At 46.4% G+C, this 16,138-nt stretch overlaps 1 protein-coding gene across 2 annotated transcripts in view; it reads left to right on the forward strand.

Moving 5' to 3' along the window:
• LOC112144623 (filamin-B) overlaps positions 1-13,858 on the forward strand; it is a 78,778-nt gene extending 64,920 nt beyond the window's left edge. The window contains exons 36-48 of one of the 2 annotated variants that reach the window (XM_024269249.2): positions 634-807; positions 874-1,032; positions 1,102-1,305; positions 1,380-1,532; positions 1,633-1,755; positions 2,908-3,174; positions 3,250-3,387; positions 3,465-3,580; positions 7,533-7,665; positions 7,746-7,922; positions 8,021-8,236; positions 12,581-12,787; positions 12,889-13,858. In XM_024269249.2, the coding sequence (XP_024125017.1) occupies positions 634-807; positions 874-1,032; positions 1,102-1,305; positions 1,380-1,532; positions 1,633-1,755; positions 2,908-3,174; positions 3,250-3,387; positions 3,465-3,580; positions 7,533-7,665; positions 7,746-7,922; positions 8,021-8,236; positions 12,581-12,787; positions 12,889-13,076 (2,255 nt within the window). In that variant the 3' untranslated portion in view covers positions 13,077-13,858. Of the gene's footprint in view, positions 1-633; positions 1,033-1,101; positions 1,306-1,379; positions 1,533-1,632; positions 1,756-2,907; positions 3,175-3,249; positions 3,388-3,464; positions 3,581-7,532; positions 7,666-7,745; positions 7,923-8,020; positions 8,237-12,580; positions 12,788-12,888 lie in introns of both variants that reach the window. The other variant, XM_024269248.1, reaches the window with a different exon arrangement.
• The last annotated feature ends 2,280 nt before the right edge of the window (positions 13,859-16,138 follow it).

The raw sequence follows: 16,138 nt of genomic DNA on the forward strand, positions 1-16,138 counted from the left end.
AGTTTACGCCCACACTGTCTATCTATGCTTGTTTTAAATTAAAATGTTTTTACTTTCTTTTAATTTTATTTAAATGATCACATTTTTACTATTTCTTTCTCAGTTGGATTTGATTAATATGTATTCAAAAGTTTACATCTGCACTGTTTATTCTTGTTTTAAATAAAAATCTTTTTACTCTCTTTTATTTTAATAATCACACGTTTACTATTTCTTTTGATTGTTTCTTTCAATGTTTTATGTAAAGCACTTTGAATTGTCTTTGTACATGAAATGTGCTATACAAATAAACTTGCCTTGCCTTTATGGTGGTCCAATACTCTGTCGGATAAATGTCTAAAAAAAAAAATTAGTTAAATGAAAGCAGGAGTTTAAACTTATGAGGAGAAAATTATGTGTCTTTTTATTTTTATTTTTTCCAATAAGTGCTTAAAAGTCATCAGTTGAAGTGTGGATAGATTTTTTTTATGTATGGAAGCAAAGAACGGTAAACATTTCTTCTTTCAAGTAAATAATTTGATGAGGGGTTTTGAACCTGAATTTTCTGCAATTTTGAAACAGAAACATTTTTTTGTACTCGAACCTTTTATTTTGGAGTTCAGCTTTTTTTTGTGCTCTACTTTCTATTTCCAGGAGGTCTTGACTTGGCGATCGAGGGTCCGTCCAAAGCGGACATCAGCTGTGTGGACAACAAAGACGGGACGTGCACAGTCAGCTACCTGCCCACGCTGCCGGGAAGCTACAAGATCCTGGTCAAATACAATGACGAGCACATCGCCGGCAGCCCCTTCACCGCCAGGATCGCCGGTTGGTCACGGACTCAGATGCACGCACGGAAAAGGAAGACTGGTTTTCATTTGCGGTGTCTTTCAGAGAACAACCAGCGGCGCTCGCAGGTCAAACTGGGTTCAGCCGCAGACTTCTGTCTGGACATCAACGAGACGGACCTCAGCCTGCTGACCGCCAGCATCCGGTCGCCGTCGGGCCGGGACGAGCCATGTCTGCTGAAGAGGATGCCCAACAGCCACATCGGTCAGAGCGTGGAGACGGAACATTCTCACTGTCCCGCTGAGGTCCTCACGTCTCTCCGTCCTCCTGTAGGCATTTCCTTCATCCCCCGTGAGGTGGGCGAGCACCAGGTCAGCATCCTGAAGAACGGCCAGCACGTTGCTAACAGCCCCATCAGCATCATGGTGGTCCAGTCTGAGATTGGCGACGCAAGCCGGGTCAAAGTTCATGGCGACGGCCTGGTTCAGGGCACCACCTTCGAGGACGCCAGCTTTGTGGTCGACACGCAGGAGGCTGGTGGGCGGAGTTTCGCCGTTCTTGCCGCAGCAGTGGGTAACGTAGGTGGTAGTAACGTCTGAACGTCCTCTCAGGCTATGGAGGTCTGGCTCTGGCCATCGAAGGTCCGAGTAAGGTGGACATCCAGACGCAGGACTTGGAGAACGGCACCTGTGGAGTCACCTACTGTCCAACCGAACCCGGGAACTACATCGTCTCCATCCGCTTCGCAGAGCAGCACGTCCCAGGTCAGAACTGGAGCTTTGACTCCTCCTCCAGATCTGAGCGGTTCTCCTGAGAGGAGAAAGGAGGCTTTGATCTTGACCAATACTCTGACTGTGACCACAGGAAGCCCCTTCACGGTGCGAGTGACCGGTGAGGGCCGCATACGGGAGAGCATCAGCCGGCGCCAGAGGGCTGCATCCCTCGCCAGTGTCGGAAGTGTGTGTGATCTGAACCTGAAGATACCAGGTACTCACACACACACACACACACACCCCCACACCCACCTGTACCTGGTCGGTGAGTTGGTGGATCCTCCGTAGAACTTGGACTCTCCATCACTTCCTGTTTCCCGTCTCTTCCTTTTCCCACTCGGGACGCTTTCACACCGGCAGCTTTAGCACTAGAATTCTTTACCAGCAGCAGTCGAGTTCAGGTGGGAGGAGCCCACCTGAACTCAGGTGGGACCACACAATGGGGGCTCTGGTCGCATGTAAACCAGAACTTTGCTGGATTTTTAAAGTGAACTCTAAAATCAAAGATTTTATGAAAAATAAAACCGTTCAACTGAGAGTAAGAGGTTTGGTAAACCTTTAAAGAAGTTTTTGGAAATCTCCACTGAGGTGAAGTGGAGGGACGCCAAAGAAATTTTGCAAATGCGATACATAAAAGACTGTAGAAAGTTCTTCTGAAACGTTTTGGCCTTCAGTCCAACTGAGTCCACGCCACCATCCCGGCATGAAAGCGCCTCAACCCGACTGTTCTGCTCTGTGTCCTTTTGTTCTGACCCGTTCTGCCTGCTCCTCTCCCCCTCCCGTCCTCCTCCTGTCTCCTTCAGTGACTTGGTTCCTCCTGGTCTTGTCTCAACAACTCTTCTCTCACACCTCCTTCTGCTCCCTCTGGCTGCCGGGGAGGTCCTCCCACTGCGGCATGGCCCGCCCCCCTGCTGCCACCCGCCACCAGAGCTGCTCCCCCGGGGGGGTCCGGCTCATTTCAGGCCTCTCTGGTCTGGTGCTGGCGGGCGGAGCCAGAACGGCGCGCGGCGTCTGGGTGGCTGACGCTCCCGGCTCAGTCGGACGCGGCGGGGCGGAGGGTGCGTTGGTAAAAGTGGGGGTGCGGCACCAGGTTTGCTAAACTTCACACCTTCATGTTTTTATCTGCTGTTCATCTTTGATGTTGGTACCAGGTGATCTGCAGGACCCCCCACACCCTCACCACCATCTAAACTGATGAGTCACTATAGAATATGAGGCTTTTACTTTGAAGGCATGCAGCTACTTCCTTTTCTCCTCATACCTGTGCTCCTCAGCTGATCCACGGCTCACCAGATAGCAAAGGGAAACTGTAAAGATGCAGGAGGAGGGAAGTGAGGGGGTGTAACGTCGTTTGTGTTTTCGGCAGCCATCGACCCACAGGATGTCTCCGCCACAGTCACGGCGCCCTCTCGAGCCAGCCAGCCTGCCGAGCTGGTTGCCGTTGGCAACGACACCTACTCTGTGCGGTTTGTGCCCTCCGAGATGGGCGTGCACAGCGTGAGCGTGAAGTACAGGGGCGTGCACGTGCCCGGCAGCCCCTTCCAGTTCACTGTGGGCCCGCTGGGAGAGGGCGGGGCTGCCAAAGTGAAGGCTGGAGGTCCAGGGCTGGAGGGAGCCATGGTTGGAGAGCCAGGTACGGCCCCTGCCGCCACCGTCGTGGAGGTGCGCTGATGTTCACATGCTCACTGTGGCTGCTCTCACCCTCCAGCTGAGTTCAGCATCTGGACCAGGGAGGCCGGTGCTGGCGGGCTGTCGGTGGCGGTGGAGGGACCCAGCAGGGCGGACATCTCCTTCGACGACCGCAAAGATGGAACCTGCGGCGTGGCCTACATTGCTCAGGACCCTGGTAGAGGACGCCACCTCAGCTTGGATTTGTCTGAAGAAATTCCGCCTGTGTAACTTCTCCTTCACCTGTTCCTGCAGGAGATTACGAGGTTTCCGTGAAGTTTAACGAGCAGCACATTCCTGAAAGCCCCTTCCTGGTCCCAGTTGTGGCTCCAGCCAACGACGCCCGCCGCCTCACTGTTGCCGGCCTTCAGGTGAGGCACGAGGAGACACCTCCACACCCAGAGAAACTGGCTTTGCTAGAGGGCTCTGGGATGCAGCTGCATCAACGCGTTGGCTGAGGGTTTGACTGCTCCACCATGTCTGATAGCTTCAAACACCCAAATCTTTATTGTTCTCCGTTCGGAAATTGATAGCATTTCAGCAGATCTGCTGCATCAGGACCCGGAGAAATGTGAAAACAGTTTTATATTTGAGGTTTTTTTTTAGAGGAAGTTAATCGTTTGTCGGAAAAATAAAACTAAAGGTGGTTAAATTCAACACTAGTGGGCAGAATCCAGTTCTTTAGGTGTTGTGCTAAGATATGTTTCCCCTGCCAGAATTTGTTTCCTCTGTCTCTGGCATGTTTGATTTGTTTTGTAGCATTCTTATTTTGTCCCAAAAAGAGTAAAATGAAGGTGGATGTTTACGATATACTTTATTCTGGGGCTTTTTTGAGTTTATTGTCTTTTTTTACATATTCTATGAAAAACAACAAAAGTTTTTTGTGTAAATAAAAAAATCCAACTTTTGTTTGGCTAAATTAGGATAAGAAACATGATTTATTAAAGTGTCTGTGTTATGGATGCATTTAACAGCAGACATTAAAGTATATCGTAAACATCCACCTTCTTTTTACATTTAATGTGAGCGTTACAAAACAAATCAATGATGCCTAAAGTTGTGCCAGGACAGGGGAAATAAATTCTGGCATGGGAAACAGATCTTGGCACAACACCTTTCCAGGTCCAGTTGATGAGATTAACCAATATCTTACAAAAAAACTTTATTTCACAATTGTTTTTACAATTAATGTTCATGTTGTTGTATCATCCTCATATGTAGCATTTATTTAGTGAGATTTTAAAATGATAGAAGCTAAGCATATGAGGTTTCTCCTCTGCCCACTGCAGTCAACCCTCTGTCCTGATTTGATGCAGCTTCTCCCACAAATGTGAACACAGCCAAGCAAACATGGATGGATTCAATGAACATTTGGTTTTTGCAGTTTGAGACTCGTTTCAGCTGGTTATTGTAGTGAGATGCTCTTGAACTCAATCAAATCCATAATAAGTGATATTGAAAGTAGCTATGAAGAAAGTATGTGTGGATCCTGACAGCAGCAGCTGCTCACTGAAGAGGAAACAGTTCAACAACTAAAGAAAATTACAACATTTAAAGAAGTAGAAAGAAAAACTCGGCAAAAAACTGATCTTGACCTCTTGGTAAGCTCAATAAATTATATTGAAAGTTTTTACTAAATTTGTAAATGGCAAAACATATGGTTTCAGTAATTTCAAAGTGTGTCAAACTAATTCCCAAATATATTCTAATGATGCAGAAACCATAAAGGTTTTACAGAGAATTTCTGAAAAATTTGATCTTTAAATGATGGTTCTTGCAGGCTACTAGGAGGAAAAGTTGTTTTGATCAATGAGCACAAAACAGATTCACGACTTATGAAGTGAGAAAGCTAAAGGTTTCTGCTAAACCAACTTCACACGTGTTTGCCTGGCTGTGATCTTCCCTTCTGATGTTTGGTGTGGAGCTCTGGTGTTTCTCTTGTGCTTCATTTAAAGGCTTTTAACAGCCCATCTTCATCCTCATTATGGTGGGCTGTGACTGCAGGTCTCTAGTAGACACGCCCCCTTCCGCTCCGCCCCTTTTGCTTTGGGAGGTTACTGCCGAGTGCTGTCAGAAAAACGCTGCAGGAGTCTCAGTTTGACGCAGAACAGAGAAAAGAGTGGATTAGGGAACGGATTTAAGTGTGAAAGAGGAAATAAAAAACAAAGACGTATCAGGCAGAACAGTGAAGATCAGGAGATGTTAGCTTCTGTTGTCGCTGTTTTCATCTAAACCTGATCTGGGAAACATCTAACTCTTCAAACACAGGTAAAGGACCACCTGATGAATATGGAACCCCTTTGTTTTCTGAATTCTGTCCATTCATATACCTTGTTAGGTAAAAAAATAGTAGAAAACATTCAAAGCTCTGATTTCCACCTTTTAAAAGGACATTGAACGCAGCACAAGTTTCATTTTTGGAGCTGAAAAAGTCGCGTTCTGCTCCAGAAAGAGCAGACAGGAAATGAACGAGTGACTCTCCATCAGGTGTCTGCTTGAAGGGTAACCAAACAGGAAGTTGGAGGCGGACTCCACCCACAGCCGAAATGCGAAAATCCAGTCAGAGGGGTGGGGCTTGGGGGCAGGACTGTTATCATTACTATAGCTGCAGGTCATGACGTGAGCCTTCTGAAATGATGCGAGACTTACATGGCTTGACCAATCACAAAATTCAACTGTAATACCAGGGGGCCGTGGTGCAGCGGTAGGGCAGTCGACTCCTGGTTGGAAAATTGCAAGTTTGATTCCCGTCTTGCCCGCCCATGTATCTAAGTGTCCTTGGGCAAGACACTGAACCCCACATTACCTCTGGTGGAAGGTTGGCACCAGTGTTCAGGAGTGGAGCCACCATCAGTGTGTGAATGGGTGAATGAATATACAAGTATACACCATTTGCCATACCTCGATTCAACCTATAGGGGGCAACGCACAGACGGTTTTTAGCTAAACATGTTTATTTTAATTTGTCAAAGGTGTCGATGACCAACAGACAGCACTTTTAAAGCCCCATTTATGGAGGCCAACAGACAAAAGAAGTTGATTTAGGGTTTGGTTACCCTTCAAAGCTAGAGGAGGACATCATTTTCATCTCTTTACTTTACAAAAATTCTTAGTTTTAACAAGATAACTTTCAATAAAATACAAAATAGATGAAGAAAAAAAAAACTTCAAACAATCTCAGCAGCTGAAGGTTATTTAAAAACATGAAGACCAAAAAACACTGAATTTTTACTTTAATCCAAGAAACACAAACACAACACAAAGTCTAAATATAAATACTGTATTTCTACATTTATGTTGAATTAAATATGAAATTCAACGTTATAATTGGCTCGAAGGCTAAGATTGTTTCTGAACGTTTGTTTTGATACGCAGATTATTTTCAAGAAAAGAACAAAGCTTTAAGTATAAAAACTGCTCCAAACTACAGAGAAGTTTTCTCATCTATGAGAAGAAAATAAAAGTTTAGGTCATTTTTACACATGAAAATGTGCAGGTAAAACCCAGTCGTAGTTTTCAAAATGGCCGATCCATGTGAACACGAGTTTACTTATCACGTTGTTGCAGACAGACTGCAGCACTGCTGCCATCTTTTGGCGATGTCATGAATAGCTTTTATAGATTTGCTTTTGTAAACGGAGCTGGTGGCCGTATTTGTTGCATTTTTAAAAGAGGCGGGATTAAATTTGGTGGATTTGTCCGCGTTTTGGACATGTCTGAACAACCGGAAACATATGCATTTTAAATAAGGTTTCACTTAGACATTCTATATCACAGACTGAGAGAAAACAAATGTACCCAAAATGTCAGCTCAGCTGTTCCTGCCCGGGTCACCGAGTCAGCTGTTCCTGCCCGGGTCACAGAGTCAGCTGTTCCTGCCCGGGTCACCGAGTCAGCTGTTCCGACTCGGGTCACCGAGTCAGCTGTTCCTGCCCGGGTCACCGAGTCAGCTGTTCCGACTCGGGTCACCGAGCCAGCTGTTCCGGCTCGGGTCACCGAGTCAGCTGTTCCTTCCCGGGTCACCGAGTCAGCTGTTCCGACTCGGGTCACCGAGTCAGCTGTTCCGACTCGGGTCACCGAGTCAGCTGTTCCTGCCCGGGTCACCGAGTCAGCTGTTCCGACTCAGGTCACCGAGTCAGCTGTTCCTGCCCGGGTCACCGAGTCAGCTGTTCCGACTCGGGTCACCGAGTCAGCTGTTCCGACTCGGGTCAGAGTGGAAACAAGAGGAGAACCAAACTGAGGAATAAGACTTTAAACCCGATCCGTGTCTGTTTCCCCCATCTGCCCCCCTGTGCACTGACTGTGTGTATCTGCGTCCTGCAGGAGTCTGGTCTAAAGGTCAATCACCCAGCATCCTTTGCAGTACATCTGAATGGAGCGCAGGGCAAGATGGAGGCCAAGGTGCACAGCCCCTCCGGAGCCCTGGAGGAGTGTGTGGTCACGGAGCTGGACCGAGGTGGGTTTGGGTTCTTCTCGGGTCAGGGTGGCGGGGAGGACTCGGAGGTCCAGGTAAACCTCATTTGCGTTCTCCAACAGACATGTACGCCATCCGCTTCATCCCGAGGGAGAACGGCATCCATACCATCGATGTGAAATTCAACGGATCCCACATCCCAGGAAGTCCGTTCCAGGTCCGTGTGGGAGAACCAGGACAGACCGGAGATTCTAGTCTGGTCACTGCTTATGGAGCTGGACTGGAGAGAGGCACCACAGGTGAGTTAACGTCTGCTGACCTGAAAGCTCTCAGCTTCAGTCTCCCTGCTGCTGCTGCTGATGTTGTCACGGCTGAGGAACCTTTCATCCCTGCACAGGAGTGCAGTCAGAGTTCATCATCAACACCAAAGGGGGTCCTGGGTCTTTGGCGGTGACCATTGAGGGTCCCTCCAAAGTGAAGATGGAGTGTCAGGAGGTCCCGGAGGGCTACAAGGTGCAGTACACTCCCATGGCCCCTGGAAATTACCTGATCAGCATCAAGTACGGAGGACCCAACCACATCAGCGGCAGTCCCTTCAAGGCCCGAGTCACAGGTGAGGAGAGGCAGCTTCGGATTGGAACCCGCGGTGACTTCAACCTTAGCTTGACTTTCCTTCTGAATGTATGAACTTGGACCAGCGTGCAATGGCTACACCTGAACCTTATGACAGTTTTTCTGTAATATTTTTTTTTTATTAATTACTAACTACTACTTACTGCGCAACAATGTCACAAACTTAAATAAAGTACCTCAAAATTAGGCCTTTAACAGCATTTTATTTGGGTTAAAAAATTGCGATTAAAATCGAGTAATTAGACTAATTAATTACACATCAAAATTAAAAAGTCCACCCCCGCGGGATTTCCCCCGGTAACAACATCCTGGACAATGTCTACACCTCACACAGAGGAGCAGACAGGGCCCTCCCCAACCTGGGGACCACACCACTGTCATGCTAATGCCAGCATACAGGCCAAAGATTAAAGTCATCAGACCAGCTACAAAAGTGGTCTGGATGTGGCCTGAGGGATCTTCTGAGGCTCTGCAGGACTGCTTCGCCACCACTGATTGGAGTGTATTCAGACAGGCGGCCAGCCACGGCGGAGTCACTGACCTCCACTAGTACTCCGACTGTCACCACCCGAGCCAACCAAAAGCCATGGCTGACGAGAGAAGTCCACAGACAAATGGAACGCTGCCTTCAGAGCTGGAGGCGAAGCTGCTGTGAGAACAGCCAGAGCCAACCTGTCTCGAAGAGAGAGAGTCCCAGAGGACCGCTGACCGCTTCAGGGTCAGCAGAGACACCAGGAACCTGTGGCGGGAGATTCACACCATCACGGATTACAAGCCCCTCCCACAGACCTGTGATAATTCCACCCATGTACTGGACCAGCTCAATGTCTTCTTTGCCCGCTTTGAAGCATACAACCGCACTTCAGCACAGAAAACTCCTCCTCCTCCTGACGACCTGGTGCTGATGCTTTCACCTGACAGCGTGAGGAGAGCACTAAGAGGAGTAAGGACACAGAAAGCCCCAGGGCCTGACAACATCCCCGGCTGTGTCCTGAGGGACTGTGCTGATGAGCTCACAGATGTCTTCACAGACATCTTCAACCTCTCCCTGAGCCAGGCGGTTGTTCCCTTGTGCTTCAAGGCCACCACCATCATCCCAGTTCCAAAGAAGTCATCCACCTCCTGCTGCAATGACTACCGCCCAATCGCTCTCACCCCCATCCTCATGAAGTGCTTTGAGCGGCTAGTCATGCAGCACATCAAGTCTGCTCTCCCCACCACTCTGGACCCCTACCAGTTTGCATATCAGTCCCACGGCTCAACTGATGACGCAATCTCTACAGCCCTCCACTCAGCCCTCACTCATCTGGAAACCAAGGGCTTACATGTCAGAAAGCTGTTCATCGACTTCAGCTCAGCGCTCAACACCATCATCCCCCAGCAGCTCATCCACAAGCTGGACCACCTGGGACTCAACACCTCCCTCAACTGGCTGCTGGACTTTCTGACAGGGAGACCACAAGCAGTTCGAGTCGGCAACAACACATCCAATACCATCACAATAAACACGGGGGTTCCCCAAGGATGTGTGCTGAGCCCCCTCCTCTTCACCCTCCTGACTCATGACTGCGCTTCATCATCAAGCTCCAACCTCTTCATCAAGTTTGTGGATGACACAACAGTGGTGGGTCTCATCAACAACAACGATGAGACCCCCTACAGGAGTGAAGTGTGCAGGCTGGCTTCGTGGTGCAGGGAGAACAATCTCCATCTGAATGTGGAGAAGACAAAGGAGATGATTGTGGACTTTAGGAGAGCTCACACCCAGCACGCCCCACTGACCATCAATGGAGCTGCAGTGGAAAGGGTGAGCTGCACCAAGTTCATGGGTGTGCACATCTCTGAAGACCTGTCGTGGAACCACAACACCGCATCACTGGCCAAAAAAGCTCAACAACGCCTGTACTTCTCCCACAAACTGAAGAGGGCCAGAGTTCCTCGCCCCATCATGGAGACCTTCTACACTGGGGCCATTGAGAGCATCCTGACCAGCTGGATCACTGTGTGGTACGGAGCCTGCACTGCATCCTGCAGGAAGTCTCTGCAGCGCATTGTGAGAACAGCTGAGAAGATCATTGGTGTCCCTCTCACTGACCTCTGTGACGTTTACCACTCCCGCCTCACCCGCAAGGCCATCAGGATTACAGGTGACCCATCTCACCCATCCCAGAGCCACTTCAGCCTGCTGCCATCAGGAAGGAGACTGAAAAGTCTCCGGGCCAGAACCAGCAGGCTCAGGGACAGTTTTCTCCACCAGGCCATCAGGAAACTGAACTCACTCCCAGCACTCCCCCCTCTGCCCCCACCCCCTGCTACAAACTCGAACTGAACCCCCACCCTCCTGCATCTGAACATCCTCCTGACCAAAGACTTTGCTCTTTTGCCACTTTATAGTCCTTCGTTTTGTATATTTGTAAATAATATGCTTCTGCTATTATTTCTATTTTTATTACTGCTACTATAATTGCTATTTGCACTGTGGGTTGAGAGGAAGGACATTTCATCTGCTGTGTATCACAGTATAGAGCAGCTGGATGGCTCAGTGGGCTAAGTGTAGAGCTAGCACCTGGGTTCGATTCCCAGGGTTGTCCATTGATCCCCACCCAGATTGGGTCCTTAGGCAAGACCCTTGACGCTGCTGCCTAACTGGGTCCCTGTGCCCCTCAAGTACAGGGTTGGGTCAGGCCAAATCACTGATGGGAAACAGTGAGTGCAGTTTGCGACCCCAAAATGGGATAAGCTGAAAGGTGAAGAAGCTGTGTATCACAGTATATTTAACAAATAAAGCTGACTTGTCTTGACTTGAATTAATTAATCCCAAAAATATTAATCACGTGACAGTACTAATTTTAATGTTAAAAATTTGAATTTGTGTATTACCACGACTTCCAGATGCTCCCTATTAATATTCCACATTTGATGAATTAGATAAACTGGTCTCCAAATTCATATGGCAGGGTAAACGCCCAAGGATGAAGTGGCAAACATTAAAACTGTTAAAACCACAAGGAGGACTTGCTGTCCCAAATTTTAAATACTATTTTTGGGCAGCTCAAATGAGACCATTGATGATTTGGATACAGGATTGGTCAGACTCTCAGTGGCTCAATATAGAGAAAAGCCTGTGTGACAGCCAGTTGGAAAATTTAGTGTTCTCAAATGTCCCAATTAGGGATATACGTATGGGCGAATAGACTCGGGCCACACTTATAACATGGCGAAAAATCAAACAGTCATTTGGTCTCCCACAACAAATTTCAATTCTATCTAGCATCTCCTCTCTTCAAGGTTTTACCCCTCCAGTCACAGATAGGGGCTCCAAAATGTGGTCAACTCTTGGTCATAGCAAACTTTACCATGTAATAAAGAATGGGTGCATGAATTCTTTCGAACAGCTGAGAGGTCGATTTTGGCTTCCCTCTTCTGACTTTTTTAGATATCTTCAGTTGAGGAGCTTCCTAACAAAACATAGTGAATGGAAGAAAGTTCTAGAACCTTCATACATTGAGGAGTTGCTTATTAAGGTCCAACAGGGCAATGTATTGCCAAGAGCTATAAGTCAGTTTTATAAAGCATTTTTACACTTGAACACCAATACTACCTCTAGTATAAGGAATCGATGGGAATCTGAGATCGGCACTCAAATTACAGACGAAAAATGGGAGGAGATATTCACTGAAGCACACTTGGTTTCCAACTCAGGGCTGTGGAGAGAGTTTAAATGGAAGGTAATTACATAAATCAGGTTTTATTATTAGTTTTTCTTGTTTACATGAAAAATGTTACTTACAAAATTGTTTTGGCCCCACACAATATTAGCCCTGGGCCCCCCAGAGGTAAAAGTTTTCTAGACATGAAATCTTGGAGGACAAAGAAGATGACATGTTAGAATATTCACAATAAAATTGTGTCCGAGGGGGCAGAGTCTTTGACTGACAGGTGATTGTCAAGTTCTCAACTGTAGATCTGCTGTTCAGAAAGTGACGCAAAGATTCAGAGATTTCATTTGTCACATTCACAGCTTTAACTGGCAGACAAAGCGCTCCTTGACTAGCTACCAGTTGGCTGGGTTTAAACCTTGTGGGTCATGTGACCACTGATCCTGATCTGATGGACGAATTTGTCAAAATGATCACAGATCTTCATCTGTGGAGCCAAAATATTCCTATGACGAAATGTTTACCTCCTCTGACTCAGTTGTCTTCATCAGCTGTTATTCTTAAAGCTTAAAGTTTAGGACACATGACCTTTGCTCCTCCTGAGCTATGGAAACGCAGAGCAAGCCCTCGTCTGCACGAGTCCAACTTCCTTTGCTGCTTCTCAGGTTCTCGCCTCATCAATGTGACGAACATGAGTGAGACGTCGACCCTGACCCTGGATCCATCCATCCGGGTGTCCAGCAGCTTCAGTCAGAGCGCCGCGTCCAGACCTGGCAGCTCCGACGCCAGCAAGGTGGTGAGTCGGGGTCCCGGACTCTCCAAGGCCTCCGTGGGTCAGGGGAGCAGCTTCACCTTGGACTGCAGCAAAGCCGGTAAGACCTTCACGACTGAGCCTAGAGACCTGTCTGAAGGAAAAATTCTGGATCTGGGTGGGTCATGTATAAACCAAGCTGTTTTCGGGTTGTTCCTTCAGGGAAGAACATGCTCCTGGTGGGAGTGTACGGCCCTCAAGCCCCCTGTGAGGAGGTTCTGGTCAAACACATGGGGAACCTGCAGTACAACGTCACCTATATCCTGAAGGAACGCGGAAATTACATCCTGGTCGTGAAGTGGGGTGACGATCACATCCCAGGATCCCCGTTTAACGTTGTTGTGTCATGATGCAGCAGGAAACTGACGGCCGGGTTTCCTGCAGCGTCTGTGTTTCAGTGGAGAGTCCTGTTAGAGAGCTTCTGCATGAAGGTTTGAGAGGACCACAAAGCTGCTCACATAACCCTAAGAAACCATCAAAACTCTAAAGATCTGGACACTGAAAACAGTTCTGACAGAATCGGATGTAAAGAAACAGAATCTCAACATAATGAATGTTTCCCTGAGATGATCAAATGTTTTTGCACTTGATTTTATTTGAATGAAGTTTGACTGTATGTTTCTAAAATGTTCCAAACGATTGAAACTGGAAAACAACGCACTTTTACAGACAGAAGACAGAAACAAGCACGTCTGGGTCTTCTGTCCCATGAAGCCAAACATCTCAGCTGCAGAGATCACTGGAGTTCCAACCCAAGAGGTCTGCCTGTGAGTAACTACTGACCGCTGCTGATGTCCATGACTAGCTCAACTCCCAGAAGTCCTCACACACAGGTGTGGCCTTCAGTCCAACACTCGTCAACATGCAGGGTGACAGGTCGGGGTTCAGACCACGATCAGGTGAGGCGATCCGCTCCACACCCGGCCTCTGAGCAGATGATCGTCCTTGATCCGGTTTGTGGTCAAACCTTTCCGGGTCTGTCTTTGAGCTGCTGACTTTTCACTACTACTTTTGATACTTGGGGGCGGGGGGCATTTAATTTGTATCATTGGAGGGTGTTTTCATGTGAAACTAAGCGCTGAACGTGATGTACTGTACATTTGATAATTGAAATAAACTGGAAGGAAAACAACTTTTTTGTCTGGGATTTCTATTCTTTGGATTAAACAGACCTTAAATCTTCATCTTAAAGACATCTGTACTTCAATATGAAGTTCTGTTTTCTTTCTTGATCTTTTTGTACTTAAAAGCTTTTGTTTATTTAAACAAGTGTTTTAGCATAGCTAGAACATAAATGGGCCAGAAGTAGCACAAAAACCAAATTACATTTGTTGTCCAGAGGCAGTAAAAACAAAATGAATGAATGAAATGGTTCATTGCAAGCAATCGGGTAATAAAACATGAAATCACATAATAAATCACAAGTTGATCACTTTAAACGGAGTGGGAGGAAACCAACTTGTATAATCCCACCCTGGCTCAACCATACCATTTTCTCTACATGAATTATCAACATCTGGTTCAGGACTTTATATCAAATATTTATACCCTACAATCATAGATTCGGGTTATTAAGGATCTTTAAGATCAGTGATGTAATCAGATTTCAAACCTCCACAGACAAGTCATTTATATAAATCAGTACCAATAATCTAAATATACTCGGCCAATTATCGTAAGGAAAACATCATCCACATCAATAAATACCATAAGTAAAAGCACATTCAGATCATCATCGCCAGAAAAAATCCCCACGCCAACCAGCATCAGAAATCCAGAACATAACAGATGATTATCTATAACCATCTGAAAATATTCCAGACCTCCGGCACCGATCAGTACAGAAGATTCTCCTGACGATGATGATTATCCCAGAGCTCTGGCACCGATCAATACAAATGACTTTCCCAGATGATAATCATTATCAGGAAGAAAAATCATCTACGTTAATCAATGCAAAAAAAATTAAAATATTCTCATTAGAAAAGACAATTTATGCAGATTATTTTCATCAAAGAATAATAATAATAATAAGTAGAAAATCAAGAATATGTGCAGAACCAGTGTTACATCACAGTTTAGGAACAAGCCACTTAATCTTTCTTCATTATTATGACATAGAGACAGTGCATTCTTCTCTCCCGGAGACCTTGGAGATTTTCTTGTTGTTCGTTACGTGCCTATTCCTGGCGGAAATCTTCCACGAGTCGTAGCGGCGGTGATGACTTAGCCTCAAGTTCCATCAGTGCAGTTATCTTAGCATCCATTAGCAGCAGCGGAGTTAGTTTAGGCTGAATATCAGCCAGCGCGATTTTGAGCTCCGTCAAATCAGCTTCAAAATTTTTCTTCGATGCCATGTTCAACTCTCCTTGTTGAAGTAGCTTTTTGCAGTAGCTTGGTGGTTAAAGTCGCTTGTGAGCAACTTGAAAAGACTTTAAAAGCCAGTGAGTTGAAGACACGCGTCTGCTCAGACGTGAACTGGAAAATAAACATACAGACTGTAAGTACATATCCAGATATATTTAAATAGATATTTTAAGTTTTCAACCAGATGTTTTCTGTCCATTTTCCATGACAGCCGGTTGTTGACTGCCCGATGCCTGGTGAGAGAAGACCATGCAGACTGTTTTTTTTTTGTTTTTTGGGGTTGGAGTGAAGACATGAGTTTTTGAAATGTTGCTCTAAATACAGCAGCTTAATCCTTTGTTTCTGCTTGAACGTAAAGACCAGTATCATCTGTATATAACAGTATTCTAAATACAGACAACAGCAAAGGCGCCTAAGAAAAAGTATCTGGCCAGTTAACTCTTTCATCAACAAAAACATTTTCTAGAGCAGGGGTCTAACAACTGGCAGCCCGCTGGCTATTTGCACCCCCCAAGTCAATATTTTGCAGCCCCCGCCTTAATTTGAAAGTTCAACGTTGGTGCAGCTGGCAAGTTTCGCATGAATGGCACTTTTACAGTGCTGTGTGCGAAGCTGACGAACCGACCGATCATGGTGGGGTAAGAAACTCTTGGGGGCGTGACACTGACCAGGCTTGAAGCAGGGAATCTTTTAGGGCTTGAAACCTGACAAACCCCCTAACTTGACCACATTAATGAATTCCTTACTTTTATTTTTAGAAAGTGATTATTGGCACATGACTTTCTCAACTCGTGCAGCCGGCTGTATGGGGTTCCATTTGTGCCAAAAAATATATTTTATGTCCATTGTCTATGTCTACTGAACAAGTTTATTGAACATTTGTTCATGTCTATGTACTGCTAAGCACTAAGCTGCGGCGCGGGAGGGGGGGGGGGGTTCGTGCCGCTCTGCAGCGGCGTCATCAAAATGCTCCTTTTATCTCGACTAAAAGGAATAAATGTAAGTAAATCCAAAAGGACCGCTGACAGAATCAAATGTTGGAATG

Source organism: Oryzias melastigma, linkage group LG5 (assembly GCF_002922805.2).
Source record: "Oryzias melastigma strain HK-1 linkage group LG5, ASM292280v2, whole genome shotgun sequence".
NCBI lineage: Eukaryota > Metazoa > Chordata > Actinopteri > Beloniformes > Adrianichthyidae > Oryzias > Oryzias melastigma.